At 44.7% G+C, this 17,030-nt stretch overlaps 1 protein-coding gene across 2 annotated transcripts in view; it reads right to left on the bottom strand.

The window, feature by feature from the left end:
* Nucleotides 1-6,972: 6,972 nt before the first annotated feature.
* CFAP418 (cilia and flagella associated protein 418) overlaps nucleotides 6,973-17,030 on the bottom strand; it is a 67,652-nt gene continuing 57,594 nt past the window's right edge. For both annotated transcript variants that reach the window (XM_077270935.1, XM_077270934.1), the window contains one exon: nucleotides 6,973-9,605. In XM_077270935.1, coding sequence (XP_077127050.1) covers nucleotides 9,446-9,605 — 160 coding nt within the window. In that variant the 3' untranslated portion in view covers nucleotides 6,973-9,445. The remainder of the gene's footprint in view (nucleotides 9,606-17,030) is intronic.

Raw genomic sequence — 17,030 nt, 5'->3', positions numbered from 1 at the left:
CCTGAGTACGCTGATACCCCATATGTGGGTGTAAACCATTGTTTGGGCGCAGGGCAGAGCTCGGAAGGGAAGGAGCGCCATTTGACTTTTCAATGCAAAATTGACTGGAATTGAGATGGGACGCCATGTTGCGTTTGGAGAGCCCCTGATGTGCCTAAACATTGAAACCCCCCACAAGTGACACCATTTTGGAAAGTAGACCCCTTAAGGAACTTATCTAGATGTGTGTTGAGCACTTTGACCCAACAAGTGCTTCACAGAAGTTTATAATGCAGAGCCGTAAAAATAAAAATCATATTTTTTCACAAAAATGATCTTTTCGCCCCCATTTTTTTATTTCCCCAAGGGTAAGAGAAGAAATTAGACCACAAAAGTTGTTGTGCAATTTGTCCTGAGTACGACGATACCCCATATGTGGGGGTAAACCACTGTTTGGGCGCATAGCAGAGCTCGGAAGGGAAGGAGCGCTATTTTACTTTTCAATGCAAAATTGACTGGAATTAAGATGGGATGCCATGTTGCGTTTGGAGAGCCCCTGATGTGCCTAAACATTAAAACCCCCCACAAGTGACACCATTTTGGAAAGTAGACCCCCTAAGGAACTTATCTAGATGTGTTTTGATAGCTTTGAACCCCCAAGTGTTTCACTACAGTTTATAACGCAGAGCCGTGAAAATAAAAATTCCTTTTTTTTTTTCACAAAAATGATTTTTAGCCCCCAGTTTTGTATTTTCACAAGGGTATCAGGATAAATTGGACCCCAAACTTTGTTGTCCAATTTGTCCTGAGTACGCTGATACCCCATATGTGGGGGGGAACCACTGTTTGGGTGCATGACAGAGCTCGGAAGGGAAGGAGCGTCATTTGGAATGCAGACTTAAATGGATTGGTCTGCAGGCGTCACGTTGCATTTGCAGAGCCCCTGATGTACCCAAACAGTACAAACCCCCCACAAGTGACCCCATATTGGAAACTAGACCCCCCAAGGAACTTATCTAGATGTGTTGTGAGAACTTTGAACCCCCAAGTGTTTCACTACAGTTTATAACGCAGAGCCGTGAACATAAAAATTCTTTTTTTTTTTCACAAAAATGATTTTTTAGCCCCCAGTTTTGTATTTTCACAAGGGTATCAGGATAAATTGGACCCCAAAAGTTGTTGATCAATTTGTCCTGAGTACGCTGATACCCCATATGTGGGGGGAACCACTGTTTGGGCGCATGACAGAGCTCGGAAGGGAAGGAGCGCCATTTGGAATGCAGACTTAAATGGATTGGTCTGCAGGCGTCACGTTGCATTTGCAGAGCCCCTGATGTACCCAAACAGTACAAACCCCCCACAAGTGACCCCATATCGGAAACTAGACCCCCCAAGGAACTTATCTAGATGTGTTGTGAGAACTTTGAACCCCCAAGTGTTTCACTACAGTTTACAACGCAGAGCCGTGAAAATAAAAAAATCTTTTTTTTCCCACAAAACTTATTTTTTGGCCCCCAGTTTTGTATTTTCCCAAGGGTAGCAGGAGAAATTGGACCCCAAAAGATGATGTCCAATTTGTCCTGAGTATGCTGATACCCCATATGTTGGGGTAAACCCCTGTTTGGGCACACGGGAGAGCTCTGAAGGGAAGGAGCACTGTTTTCCTTTTTCAACGCAGAATTGGCTGGAATTCAGATCGGATGCCATGTCCCTTTTGGAGAGCCCCTGATGTGCCTAAACAGTGGAAACCCCCCAATTATAACTGAAACCCTAATCCAAACACATCCCTAACCCTAATCCCAACGGTAACCCTAACCACTCCTCTAACCCAGACACACCCAACCCTATTCCCAACCGTAAATGTAATCCAAACCCTAACCCTATCTTTAGCCCCAACCCTAACTGTAGCTCCAACCCTAGCCCCAACCCTAACCCTAGCCCTAACCCTAGCAATAACCCTAGCCCTATCACTAGCCCTAACACTAGCCGTAACACTAGCCCTAACCCTAACCCTAGCCCTAACCCTATCCCCAACCCTAGCCCTAACCCTAGCCCTAACCCTAGCCCTAACCCTAGCCCTAACCCTAGCCCTAGCCCTAACCCTAGCCCTAACCCTAGCCCTAACCCTAGCCCTAACCCTAGCCCTAACCCTTGCCCTAACCCAAGCCCTAACTCTAGCCCTAACCCTAGCCCCAACCCTAGCCCTAACCCTAGCCCTAACCCTAGTCCTAACTCTAGCCCTAACCCTAATGGGAAAATGGAAATAAATACATTTTTTAATTTTTTTATTTTTCCCTAACTAAGGGGGTGATGAAGGGGGGTTTGATTTACTTTTATAGCGGGTTATTTAGCGGATTTTTATGATTGGCAGCCGTCACACACTGAAAGACGCTTTTCATTGCAAAAAATATTTTTTGCGTTACCACATTTTGAGAGCTGTAATTTTTCCATATTTGAGTCCACAGAGTTATGTGAGATCTTGTTTTTTGCGGGACGCGTTGACGTTTTTATTGGTAACATTTTCGGACACGTGACATTTTTTGATCGCTTTTTATTCCGATTTTTGTGAGGCAGAGTGATCAAAAACCAGCTATTCATGAATTTCTTTTGGGGGAGGCGTTTATACCGTTCCGCGTTTGGTAAAATTGATAAAGCAGTTTTATTCGTCGGGTCAGTACGATTACAGCGATATCTCATTTATATCATTTTTTTATGTTTTGGCGCTTTTATACGATAAAAACTATTTTATAGAAAAAATAATTATTTTGGTATCGCTTTATTCTCAGGACTATAACTTTTTTATTTTTTTGCTGATGATGCTGTATGGCAGCTCGTTTTTTGCGGGACAAGATGACGTTTTCAGCGGTACCATGGTTATTTATATCAGTCTTTTTGATCGCGTGTTATTCCACTTTTTGTTCGGCGGTATGGTAATAAAGCGTTGTTTTTTGCCTCGTTTTTTTTTTTTTTTTCTTACGGTGTTTACTGAAGGGGTTAACTAGTGGGGCAGTTTTATAGGTTGGGTCGTTACGGACGCGGCGATACTAAATATGTGTACTTTTATTGTTTTTTTTATTTTATTTAGCTAAAGAAATGTATTTATGGGAATATTTTTATTTTTTTTTTCTTTATTTAGGATATTTTTTTTATTTTTTTTTTACACACATGTGGGGAATTTTTTTTTACTTTTTTACTTTGTCCCAGGGGGGGACATCACAGATCATTGATCTGGCAGTGTGCACAGCACTCTGCCAGATCTGCGATCTGCTGTGCAGGGCTGCAGGCTTACCAAGTGTCTGCTCTGAGCAGACACTCGGTAAGCCACCTCCCTCCCTGCAGGACCCGGATGCCGCGGCCATCTTGGATCCGGGACCTGCGGCGAGGAGGGAGGTAGGAGACCCTCAGAGCAACGCGATCACATCGCGTTGCTCCGGGGGTCTCAGGGAAGCACGCAGGGAGCCCCCTCCCTGCGCGATGCTTCCCTATACCGCCGGTACACCGCGATCATGTTTGATCGCGGTGTGCCGGGGGTTAATGTGCCGGGGGCGGTCCGTGACCGCTCCTGGCACATAGTGCCGGATGTCAGCTGCGATATGCAGCTGACACCCGGCCGCGATCGGCCGCGCTCCCCCCGTGAGCGCGGCCGATCGGCTATGACGTACTATCCCGTCGAGGGTCAGATAGGCCCAGGTCACCTCGACGGGATAGTACGTCTAAGGTCACAGAGGGGTTAAGAGTATAATAAAATATTACAACAATCTGTGTCTTTATTTCATTAAAATACTTTTTAATAATGTGTGTGTTTTATTAACCATTTCGTACTATTGGATTAATAATGGATAGGTGTCATAATTGACGCCTCTCCATTATTAACCTGGCTTAATATCACCTTACAATAGCAAGGTGACATTAACCCTTCATTACCCGATATCCCACCCCTACACGGGAGAGGGAAGAGAGAGGCCAAGTGACAGAATAGGCGCATCTTACAGATGTGCCTTTTCTGGGGTGGCTGGGGGCAGATGTTTTTAGCTAGGGGGGTCCTATAACCATGGTCCCTCTCTAGGCTATTAATATCGGCCCTCAGTCACTGACTTTCCCACTCTGGAGGAGAAAATTGCGCGGGAGCACACGCCAATTTTTTCCGGGATTTAACCCTTTAATTTAAATTTATGTAAACCATGTCTCATATCCTGTCGGATTTGTGAAGGAGAGAGCAAAAGCCGGCAATTGAATTACCGGCTTTTCTGCTATCTAGCGCTGAATTAAAAAAAAAAAAAAAAAAAAAAAAAAAAAATTATATATATATATATATATATATATATATATATATATATATATATATATATATATATATATATATATATATATATATGTCTGACTATATATGTATGTATATTATATATACAGTCATATGAAAAAGTTTGGGCACCCCTATTAATCTTAAGCTTAATGTTTTATAAAAATTGTTTTTTTTGCAACAGCTATTTCAGTTTCATATATCTAATAACTGTTGGACACAGTAATGTTTCTGCCTTGAAATGAGGTTTATTGTACTAACAGAAGATGTGCAGTGTGCATTCAAACAAAATTTGACAGGTGCATAAGTATGGGCACCCTTATCATTTTCTTGTTTTAAATACTCCTACCTACTTTTTACTGACTTACTAAAGCACTTTTTTTGGTTTTGTAACCTCATTGAGCTTTGAACTTCATAGCTAGGTGCATGCAATCATGAGAAAAGCTACTTAAAGTGGCCACTTGCAAGTTGTTCTCCTGTTTGAATCTCCTCTGAAGAGTGGCATCATGGGTTCCTCAAAACAACTGTCAAATGATCTGAAAACAAAGATTATTCAACATAGTTGTTCAGGGGAAGGATACAAAAAGCTGTCTCGGAGATTTAACCTGTCAATTTCCACTGTGAGAAACATAGTAAGGAAATGGAAGAACACAGGTACAGTTCTTCTTAAGGCCAGAAGTGGCAGACCAAGAAAAACATCAGAAAGGCAGAGAAGAAGAATGGTGAGATCAGTCAAGGACAATCCTCAGACCACCTCCAGAGAGCTGCAGCATCAACTTGCTGCAGATGGTGTCACTGTGCATCGGTCAACTATACAACGCACTTTGCACAAGGAGAAGCTGTATGGGAGAGTGATGCGAAAGAAGCCGTTTCTGCAAGCACGCCACAAACAGAGTCGGCTGAGGTATGCAAACGCACATTTGGAGAAGCCAATTTCTTTTTGGAAGAAGGTCCTGTGGACTGATGAAACCAAGATTGAGTTGTTTGGTAATACAAAAAGGCGTTATGCATGGCGGCAAAAAAACACAGTGCGTTGTATAGTTGACCGATGCACAGTGACACCATCTGCAGCAAGTTGATGCTGCAGCTCTCTGGAGATGGTCTGAGGATTGTCCTTGACTGATCTCACCATTCTTCTTCTCTGCCTTTCTGTTGTTTTTCTTGGTCTGCCACTTCTGGCCTTAAGAAGAACTGTACCTGTGTTCTTCCATTTCCTTACTATGTTCCTCACAGTGGAAATTGACAGGTTAAATCTCCGAGACAGCTTTTTGTATCCTTCCCCTGAACAACTATGTTGAATAATCTTTGTTTTCAGATCATTTGACAGTTGTTTTGAGGAGCCCATGATGCCACTCTTCAGAGGAGATTCAAACAGGAGAACAACTTGCAAGTGGCCACTTTAAGTAGCTTTTCTCATGATTGCATACACCTGGCTATGAAGTTCAAAGCTCAATGAGGTTACAAAACCAAAAAAAGTGCTTTAGTAAGTCAGTAAAAAGTAGGTACGAGTATTTAAAACAAGAAAATGATAAGGGTGCCCATACTTATGCACCTGTCAACTTTTGTTTGAATGCAGACTGCACATTTTCTGTTAGTACAATAAACCTCATTTCAAGGCAGAAACATTACTGTGTCCAACAGTTATTAGATATATGAAACTGAAATAGCTGTTGCAAAAAAAACAATTTTTATAAAACATTAAGCTTAAGATTAATAGGGGTGCCCAAACTTTTTCATATGACTGTATATATATATATATATATATATATATATATATATATATATATATATATATATACATATATATATATATACACATACATACATATATATATATATATATATATACCTATTCTATGTGTACACATTTATTCTACCTATTCTATTCTGTCAGTGTGATTTTACTGTACACTGCACTGAATTACCGGCTTTTCTAGAGAACACCACTGCGCATTTCTCGTAAGTCACACTGCTGGTCCGTGTGTAATCCGTAATTTTCTCGCCCCCATAGACTTTGATTGGCGTATTTTTTGCGCAATACGCTGACAAACGCAGCATTTTGCGATTTTCTACGGCCGTACAAGACCGTATAATACGGATCCGTAAAATACAGCAGATAGGAGCTGGGCCATAGAGAATCATTGTACCGTATGCAATCCGTATCCGCCTCTCATACGTCCGTAAAACACGCCAGTGTGACGCCGGCCTAATTCTTGCTAACTAGTGTTGAGCACAAGTGCTCGTTACTCTACTTTGCTGAGGATGCTCAGGCTGCACCGAGTAGGCAATTCCCGCATGTTTTATGGCTGTCACTAACAGCTGGTTCGAGCATCCTCGGCAAACTCGAGTAACAAGCACTTGCGCCCATCACTAGTGCTTACCTATAAAATGTGCTGTACTATAAAGTGATAAATAGAAGGATGTATAACTGGAAGATCAAGGTCCGTTACCATTAAAGTAAGTAAACTGGCATCGGAGCTGTAGAAACCACCAGGAGAGGATTGGCTCTAGGGCTCACCACAATAGCTGAGCCAGCCCCCTTCTCTGGCTATGCTTCACACGCAGATTTTCATTATAGATGGAAATAAGAACCAGTGCTCTAGTGTGAACTGAACCCCATTTTTACTGGACTTTTTCCTGCTGTGCATTGCTCATACACTACGATACACACTACAGTAATAAATGTGCAGGAGTAAAGGTTGTACATCCTCTTTATTGGACATAAAATGCATTGTAATGTAACATTGGTGTCTTTGGTTGATTATCTCACATAATTGAAGAATGCAATATTCACAACACTCCGCAGAGTGATAATCACATAGGACTACACCGGACTGATGCGTTATTTCATTCTGGAACATTTTCTGTCCTTTTAGAGACTACTCATTGCTTTCTTGCAGTGGAGATGATCACAGCAAAAGTTGGATCAGCAATTAAGGCTAAAAACACCTTTAACATAGGTTAGTGATTAACTTGAGCAATAAAGCTGCTATATGAATTTTGCCTCCATAGATCTAGTTTATTACAAGCCTCTTGTGTTTCCGTCCCTCCTAGTAATACTGGGTGAGAATTCTTGATGTCCTGGATGCTGTTGCTAGTGATGAGTGAGTGTACTCGTTGCTCGGGTTTTCCCCAGCACGCTCGGGTGACCTCCGAGTATTTCCCTAGCAACCAGGCAACCCCCACATGTACTCAGGCTGGCTAGTAGCTGTAAATCATTCAGCTGCCGCGATGAAATCTAAATCTCCGAACACTAACAAATACTCGGAGATCACCCGAGCGTGCTGGGGAAAACCCGAGCAACGAGTACACTCGCTCATCACTAGTTGTTGCCTTCACTGGTTCTCATAGATCAGCACAGCTTCATTCCTGCACTGATTTCCCCATCTACAGGCCACGAGGGATCTCTTCTTCACTGATGTGGAACGTGTCACATTGCAGAAGGCTTTTACAGTGAGCGGCATCAGTAAGAAAAGCCCATCCCTTGGACTGACAGCCGGCTCTGCATTGCAGCAGTGCTGTGAGCGGTGACTGTAGCCATTTGCATGAATGATAGGCCGGACTCACATTAGCAAATGGCCTCTGATGTTATATGCTAATGACACTCAGCTCTGCTGCGAGCCTCAGCCGAGTGTCAGTGCTCTTTGCTCCAATCCTCTCGCATGCGAGAATAGGAGCACAAGTGTGGAGGAGATGCTGCATACATCCGCAGCGGCCAGATGTTACAGCATAGTGGATGGGATTTCAAGAAATCCCATCTCCACTATGCATGCACGGATGCCTCCGGCGTCCGTGGGAAGACGTACTAGCGGCGCGTCTTTCCAGACTGCAGCATGTCTATATCTCTTGCAGAGACACTCAGTCTCCGCAAGATAAATATCACCAGTCCATATAGGATAGGATGCGGTGATTCCGCACAGTTCAGTGAACACATGTAGAATCACCTGCATTCAAAAGCCGGCAGCACTTTGGACGGAGCAGACGTGCTGCGTCCAAAGCGCTGCCGATTACTGCCTTTGGGAACATACCCTTATAAGCCCTCCCTGAGGCCTTGGACGCTTTTTACCTCTACGGTCTACAATGTACGATCTCGTCCCCTTAACTGCAACCATCTCTAAAACTAAGAGACGGCAGGGTAGGAGCCAAAACAGCGAGGTGCAGAGTGTGGTCAGATGTATGTCAGAAGCAGCAGATACATAAACAGGTCACACAGACATTACAGCAGCAATAAGGTAGGGCTTATTAACGCAGACTAAATAGAAAGTTGCTTAATTTAGCTTTTTAAGAAGCAAATAATAAAAAAAAAAAAAATAATAATAATAATAAATGAAAAAAGTATTTAACAAAATATTGAAGTAAAAGAACTAGAACTGAAAAATCTGCTACACGAAATCGGAATCCTGCAGAGGTACAGTAGGTCTCCATAGAAGTGTATGGGCACCAATCATCTGGAAAGTACATGGAGTCTCAGATGTAACTCATATTATTAGCTTTTCCTATATTAGGGGAACAAGTATATGGGCCATTAATGTTAATTTCAAGAAAAATAGCACATAAACATGGCAACCCCCCCATAAAACTGGTGTATATGTTGTACCCCTTTCTATAGTAATTATTATTATTTAATTATTTATTGTTATAGCGCCATTTATTCCGTGGCGCTTTACATGTGAGGAGGGGTATACATAATAAAAACAAGTACAGTAATCTTGAACAATACAAGTCACGACTGGTACAGGAGGAGAGGACCCTGCCCGCGAAGGCTCACAGTCTACAAGGAGAGACCTGGCAGTTTCTTCTTTAATAAAAACCCTGACGCACGTGACTAAGCAGACAATATATTTCGACAGGTTTCATCTGCAAAAAACTGCAGAAAGGTTAAACTTGTGATCTAGGAATCCCTTTCACTGCAAGTGGCAGCAATCTTATAGATCTCATGTGACCTTTATTTCTGTGACTTCCTCATTAAAGGGTGATGTATGTTATCTATAATAACCCCCTACCTGCGAGACAGCCCCCCGACAATAAGCTGAATGCTACGGTGTCGGCTGCTGGACGCCTCAGCTGTCATGGCTGCAAGGTTAATGAAGAGGTGAAAGTCTTTGCCGCCATTATCGGTGATACCGGTGCTCACGACCTCTTGCTTATCTCCTGTGCGGCCCGTCCTCAATCTGAATGCGTGCCACAAACCCAGCGCAGCGGCTCCTCTGCGGAGAGGTGGGCGAGCTGCTGGATGGACCTCCAGCTACACTGGCAGGCGTAGGCTCGCGCTCCCTTCTTCTTCACCATCCGGGTCTGGAGTTTGCTGTGATCGGGAACACTGTTCCTGTAAGATGCCAAAACCGAAATTATTAGCTCCCGAATCACAAAGATATAAGTGTGCGATGCAACACTAGAATGTAAGAGACTCCATAGTTTACTGATTATCCTGCACTAGAGAGTTCATACTCTGCATGTCAAAGATATGATGACCTCGGATGGGAAAACCATCTACATTCATTTTTACCCTGGAAGAAGCCTTTTGTATTTCTCAATACTGCCCTCTGCTGGCAATCAGTGCAGTCTGCAACCTGCCGAGAGGCGTTCGGGAAGGGAAGCGACATGTATGGCCGAGGAAAGCAGAGGTCCTTTTCTGTAGCCTCGGGACACACTTCTGGAAGCCTCACCAGCCACGGCTCTGTCTCTTGTTGCTCTGGTCATTGTTGGTGCAGATTATTTGTTTTGAGATTTGATTTTCTTCTTAAAGGGGTTGTCCAGGACTTCAACATTGATGGCCTATCCTTAGGATACGTCATCAGTATCTGATCTGTGGGTGGGCGACACGCGGTACCCGACTGATCAGCTGTTCCTGATGTTGGATGGAACTTCTCAGTTTTGGAGCTTCAAAGAACAGCTCCGTTGTTGGAATAGTGGCCGCGGATGAGCACTGCACATCCGCCACTTATTCAAACCAATAGAGAACGGATGTGCAGTACCGGACGGAGCTGTGCAGCTCTGCAACTGAGCAGTTCCGTCCGCCGCCAACAATGGGAACAGCTGATAGTTTGGGGTGCCGGGTGCCCCATCCCAATTCATGAGACATTGGTGACCTATCCTAATGACAAGCCATCCAAGTTAAAGCCCCGTACAACCCCTTTAATAATATTTTGGAAGATTTCTGAATCTATATACCACATGTGGTAATCCTTTAAAGGAGTTGTGTCCCGTAGTGTTGAGCGAACGTGCTCGGCTAAGGTGTTCTCCTTTGCTAACATAGTGCCTTCACCGTGCTCGAATACTAGGTTACATACGGATATTAGACCTGTTTGTTAGGAAATCCCTTCACGTGTTGCGGCTGTTGAACAGCGGTGAGACATGCAGCCAAGGGGACTCGAAGATTGTCTGCGGCACTCCGAATACTCTCTGTTAGCACCGGAGCACGCCAGATAACACCTTATCCCAGCACGTTCGCTCATAAGTAGTCTCCAGTTAGTAAATGGGTAAAATTACAACGTGATTGTAAAATCAGGCAACTTTGTAATTCACCCCTTATTAAAAATCATCCCTGTTCTCAAGAGTGGAGGGATATTTAATCGTATAGTATATAGCTGGTTTTCCAGGTTGGTGGCCACCTGCAGTCTTAGTGGCCGGTTACCTAGGCGAGGAATGTGTGGAGCTAGCAGGTTATACGCCTCGTGCTGCTGTGAGGCGGTCTATATCGCTGGATCCGGCCAACCTCAGTCTCCCACGCTGAAGAGGCAAACTCCTCACAGTCTAGGAGAGCGCTAGGTTCGGGCTAGTGGCAGAACCGTGCTCCAGGTCAGAGTTATCAATCTTCAAGATCACACCACCTCCAAGAAGGCAGGAGGCTGGGAGTGACGTGCTGCTGAAGATACAACTTGAGAAAACCCCTTTAAAGGTGACATTTATGGCAAATCCACAGGATATGCTGTAAAGGTCAGTAAATGAGGAGGCTGCCACATCTATCGCAAGAACAAGGCCTGACCACATTGTCACTGCCAGTGGAGAGATGGTCGTAATCCCTACTCATTTGTAGATTTCCAACCACGATGGGGTCCCATCCACCAGACAGATACAGGTCCTATTGGTGGGAACAGCATCTACTCTATATTTTGGTATATCATAAATACACAAACGTACGAGATCGGAAAACCCCCGTAAGTCACTTCCTTTTGTGACTGTGTAGTAATGGGCTCATGTGTTCCGATTAGTGATGAGCGAGTATACTCGTTGCTCGGGTTTTCCAGAGCGCGCTCGGGTGACATCCGAGTATTTGTTAGTGTTTGGAGATTCAGTTTTCTTCGCCTCAGCAGCACGATTTGCGACTTTTTGACAGCTTGATTACATGTGGGGATTCCCTAGCAACCAGGCAACCCCCACATGTGCTCAGGCTGGCTAGTAGCTGTAAATCATGCAGCTGCTTCAACAAAAACTAAATCTCCGAACACTTACAAATGCTCGGAGACCACCCGAGCGTGCTTGGGAAAACCAGAGCTCATCACTCATCACTAGTCCTTATCCAAAAACAAAACACTCCTCCAAAAACTCTGCAAAGAAAGAGACGTTTCTACTAGAAAAATAATTGTTTTTGACCACCTCAAAAATGAAAAAACAAACAAACCCCCACATACGCTAAGGGGTCACATGGTCCTCCTGGCATTGACCGGTGCTGCTCTGGGCACTCCGTGTGCTCCCATTTCAGTCCTATGTACAACTGTTTATTACTAACATTTTCTCCCATACAAACAATGCTTGTGGGGGAGAATCCCTCCATAATATGGCACCTGATTTACGTGAGCGGATTCCAATAAACTTGTGTATTACAGCTACAGCATCACTGCACACCGGCATAGATGTCAGTCGCCATCTAAATGATACAAAACCATAGAAAAAGTAGTAAAGACCTGACTCGATTATTCCACCACTCCTGTTCCAACTATTGCCCATGTAAATGTACCCACTACTCCGCATCGATTATTGCCCCTGTAAACGCATCTACTGTTCCCGTCTGGATTATTGCCCCTGTATACGCATCCACCAATCCACTCCCAATTATTGCCCCTGTATATTCATCCACGGCTCCCGTCTCGATTATTGCCCCTGTATATTCATCCACGGCTCCCGTCTCGATTATTGCCCCTGTATATTCATCCACGGCTCCCGTCTCGATTATTGCCCCTGTATATTCATCCACGGCTCCCGTCTCGATTATTGCCCCTGTATATTCATCCACGGCTCCCGTCTCGATTATTGCCCCTGTATATTCATCCACGGCTCCCGTCTCGATTATTGCCCCTGTATATTCATCCACGGCTCCCGTCTCGATTATTGCCCCTGCATATTCATCCACGGCTCCTGTCTCGATTATTGCCCCTGCCCCATATAAATCACTTTTTGGCTTTGGCTTTCTGTTCAGCATTTTTGCGGTTTTCGTATAGACCCAGTAATGGAGGTATAATAAATAACGGCTGGATATGCATTGCTCTAGTATAAAGCACGAGCTCACCGTTGCTCCACCGCTGTAGCTTCAGCTTCCGGTCTGGCAGCTTTTTCTTTTTATATCTACAGACTTCTTACAAAGTGTCATCATGGTGTCACATTTTTACACCCTGAGATATGAAGGATTCTCAGCACCATGCGAATATGATGTAAGGACAGACATTTATCTTTTCAGCAACACAACGTTTTGGCGAAAAATGTTACAGCTCCTGCAGGCAGCTAGACTTCCACCTGTCCGCCATGACACCAGAAATAAAAATGTCCCTTTCTATTCAAGTCTTTATTATTTTTCCATAATTTAGATGGCGACTGACATCTATGCCGCTGTGCACTGATGCTGTAACTGTAATATACACATTGTTTATTGGAAGCCGTTCACATATTCATTATGTTTTTGGAAAGGGATTCTGGTACAGAACCTGATTGTTACAAATCTGACATGTTCCATTTGGTGCCATATTATGGAGGGATTATCCCGCACAAGCACCGTTTGTATGGAAGAAAATTTTGGTAATAAACAGTCACACATAGGACCAAAACAGAAGAATACGTAGTGCCCAGAACAGCACCTGTCAACATCCAAGCCTGGCTATGTTTTGCCAAAATCTGCCTCAATTCTGCCAAAAGCATATGTGAAAAATGTGTTATAGTGAGAGAATTGAACTTTTTGGCCATAATTCAAATAGATATGCTTGGTGCAAAACCAACATTGCACATCATCAAAAGAACACCGTACCCACAGTAAGGCATGGTGGAGGCAGCATTATTCTTTGAGGCTGTGTTTTTTCAGCAACTGAAACTGGATGTTTGGTCAGGGTGGAGGGAATTATGAACAGTTCCAAATATCAGTCAATTTTGCAATAAAACGTTCAGGCTTCTGTTAAACAGCTGAAGATGAAGTGGGATTTCACCTTTCAGTAGGCAACAACGCTAAGCATACCTCCAGATCATCAAAAATAGGTATTAAGCTTACCGTTAATGATGTTTCCAGGAGTCCATCCTGACAGCACCCTGGAGGACGTCCTCCTCCCCTTGCTGGGACAGGAAACACACGAGTTTAAAAGGTCATGTCCCACCCCTAATCCTCAGTGTTGTAACAAGAACCGCTACAAGGATATGCAGAAAAGAAGTTTAATGAAGACTTCAAACATAATACATTGAATCCATACATATTACATCATATGTTAGAAACATGTTACACGCATGCCAGATTTAAACAAACATGATATAAGTATTCAAGGGAGGGAACTACCAGTGCTGTCAGGATGGACTCCTGGAAACATCATTAACGGTCAGCTTAATACCTATTTTCCAGGACGTCATCCTGACAGCACCCTGGAGAGTACCAAAGCACCTCCTCAGGGTGGGATTACCGCTTGGAGAACTTTTCTCCCAAACGCAGTATGCTGACCAGACAAAACATCAAGTTTATAATGTTTACAAAAAGTGTTGGCACTAGCCCAAGTCGCGGCCTTACAAATTTGTTCTAACGAGGCCCCTGCCCTCTCTGCCCAAGAAGTAGCTATCCCCCGGGTAGAATGTACGTGGAGACCCTCTGGAGGAGGGACCCCTTGAGACTGGTAGGCCTCCGAGATCACGGACGTGATCCACCGTGCGATAGAGGCCTTAAAGGCCTTCTTACCCTTATTCTTTCCCCCATACAGAATAAATAAATTCGGATCAGTACGCCAAGAGCTGGTAGCTGCCAGGTAGTCTAGGACCGCCTGCCTGACATCCAGAGAATGTAATTCCCTTTCTTTAGCATTAGTGGGGTTATCGCAGAATGATGGCAACACGATTTCTTGGTTTCTATTTTTAATTGTTCCTACTTTTGGGATAAAGGAGGGGTCCAGTTTAAGAATTAGGCAATCTTTTCTAACCTGGAGGTACGGGTCCCTAGTACACAGGGCCTGAATTTCCCCCACCCTTTTAGCCGTGGTGATTGCCACTAGAAATGCCGTTTTGCGAGTGAGGACCGAAATGGGCATATTAACGGAAGAAGCGTAAAGGTCCTTACAGAGGAACCTAAGGACCAAATTAAGGTCCCAAGAAGGCGATAAATGCCTAATAGTAGGGCGCAACCTCTGTGTGACTCTGATGAATTTAACTATCCACCGGTGAGAGGCTACGGGATAGTCAAGGAAGGAGCTAAGTGCCGAGATCTGCACCTTCAAGGTGCTAGGTTTGAGACCTTAGTCAAACCCAGCCTGAAGGAAATCCAGGATTCTGGGTAAGTCAGGAGTGCCTGCCGTAACCTCAGACCTGCCACCTTCCAGACAGAATCGCCTCCAGATCTTTAGGTAAATTGCTGAAGTAACAGGCTTTCTACTGGACTTGATAGTTGTTATCACTCGACTTGATAGGCCCTTTGCTTTCAGGATGAGCCGCTCAGGATCCATGCTGAGAGACGGAGTTTCTCTGGGTTTGGGTGAAGAACCGGGCCTTGGTGGATGACATCCGGTCTGAGAGGAAGCTCTAGTGGATCTGCTATTGCCAGCTGTAGTAGAAGGGAGAACCAGCTCCTTCTTGGCCAGTATGGGACGACCAATATGACCCGGGCCTGATCCTGTTTGATCTTCCTGAGAACAGCCGGGATTAACGCCAGAGGAGGGAAAGCATATGAGAGAGGTTCCATCCAGACTTGGCTCAGAGCATCTATCCCTTCCGGAAGATCCCGAGGGTTCAGTGAGAAGAATCTTGAGACCTTAGAATTTTTCCTGCTTGCGAATAGGTCTATGCAAGGAGTCCCCCAGCGAAGACATAACTCCTGGAAGATGTCCTGGTTGAGTTCCCATTCTGTTGGGAACACTCTTCTCCTACTGAGGTAATCTGCTATGATGTTTTGGGACCCTTCCAGGTGAATCGCTGAGATGGATAGAACCGATCTTTCTGCCCACCGAAATATCCGATCCGCCAGTTTCTGAAGCAGATGGTGTCTTGCGCCTCCCTGATGCTTCAGGAAAGAGAATGTTGTCACATTGTCGGACATTATCCTGACATGGCGATTTTTCAGGATGTGCCGGTTCCTTTTCAAAGCTTCCCAAACAGCGTACAGTTCTTTGAAGTTGGAGGAGCTCTGGGTGACTTCCTCCGGCCATCTCCCTTGAAGGAACCTGTTTTCTAAGTGAGCTCCCCAGCCCCAGGCGCTGGCATCTGTAGTGACTACTACGTGGGGCTCGGCAGACCATAATACTCCTTTCCTTAGGTTTTCTGGTTCTGTCCACCAAAGGAGAGACTCTCTTACCAGAGGAGTTAGTCTCAAAGTTCTGTCCAGAGAAGCTAGGCGTCTGTCCCATTTGGACAGGATTAGTTTCTGCAGCGGCCTGGAATGGAACTGAGCCCATCTTACACACGGAATACAGGCCGTCATTAGGCCGAGGACTCTCATGGCCACTCTTATTGACCCTCCTTGCCTTAAAAGGATCCGGATCTGGGACTGTATTACTTCCAGCTTGGACTCGGGGAGGAGGGATATTCTGTTCGTCGAGTCCAGATACACTCCCAGAAAGGTTTTTCTGTGTTCTGGGGTTAGGTCGGATTTCCTCCAATTTATGACCCAACCTAACTTTTCCATCACCGAAATGGTTCGGTTCCTGTGATCTGATAGAATCTCTGGCGTTCTTGCTACCAGGAGGAAGTCGTCGAGATATGGGACTATTATGATCCCCTGATTTCTTATGAAAGCGACGATCTCGGACACCAGCTTTGTAAAGATACGGGGTGCTGAGGCAAGCCCGAACGGAAGGCACTGGAACTGGTAGTGACAGGTCCCGGATGGCAGAACTACCGCAAACCTCAGAAGCTTCTGAGACGAGGGGTGGACTGGGACCTGATAGTAGGCACTCTTCAGGTCGAGAGTGCACATCACGGCATTCTGATCTATGAGAAGGATCGCCGAACGAATAGACTCCATACGGAACCTCTTGTACCTCACCCAGGCATTCAGATGCATCAGATTTATTATAGTGCGAGACTCGCCGGATGGTTTTGCGATGGAGAAAAGGGAGGAGTAATGACCTTGGCTTGCTTCCCGAGGTGGTACTGGCACTATGACTCCTGAGGACACCATGTCCTTTAGGTCTATCATCATTGGGGAGTCTCGCATTATAACTGTAGGTGCAATAAATCTGTCTGGCGGAGGAGAGTAAAATTCGATACGGTAGCCCTCTGACACAGTCCGAAGAACCCAATTGTTTTGAGTGATTCGGGTCCATTTGTGCGCGAAGTGACGGAGCCTCCCCCCTATAAGTGT

Source organism: Ranitomeya variabilis, chromosome 6, assembly GCF_051348905.1.
Source record: "Ranitomeya variabilis isolate aRanVar5 chromosome 6, aRanVar5.hap1, whole genome shotgun sequence".
NCBI classification, from domain to species: domain Eukaryota; kingdom Metazoa; phylum Chordata; class Amphibia; order Anura; family Dendrobatidae; genus Ranitomeya; species Ranitomeya variabilis.
The sequence above is the reverse complement of the archived record's forward strand: the minus strand, read 5'-3'. Positions and strand labels throughout refer to the sequence as shown.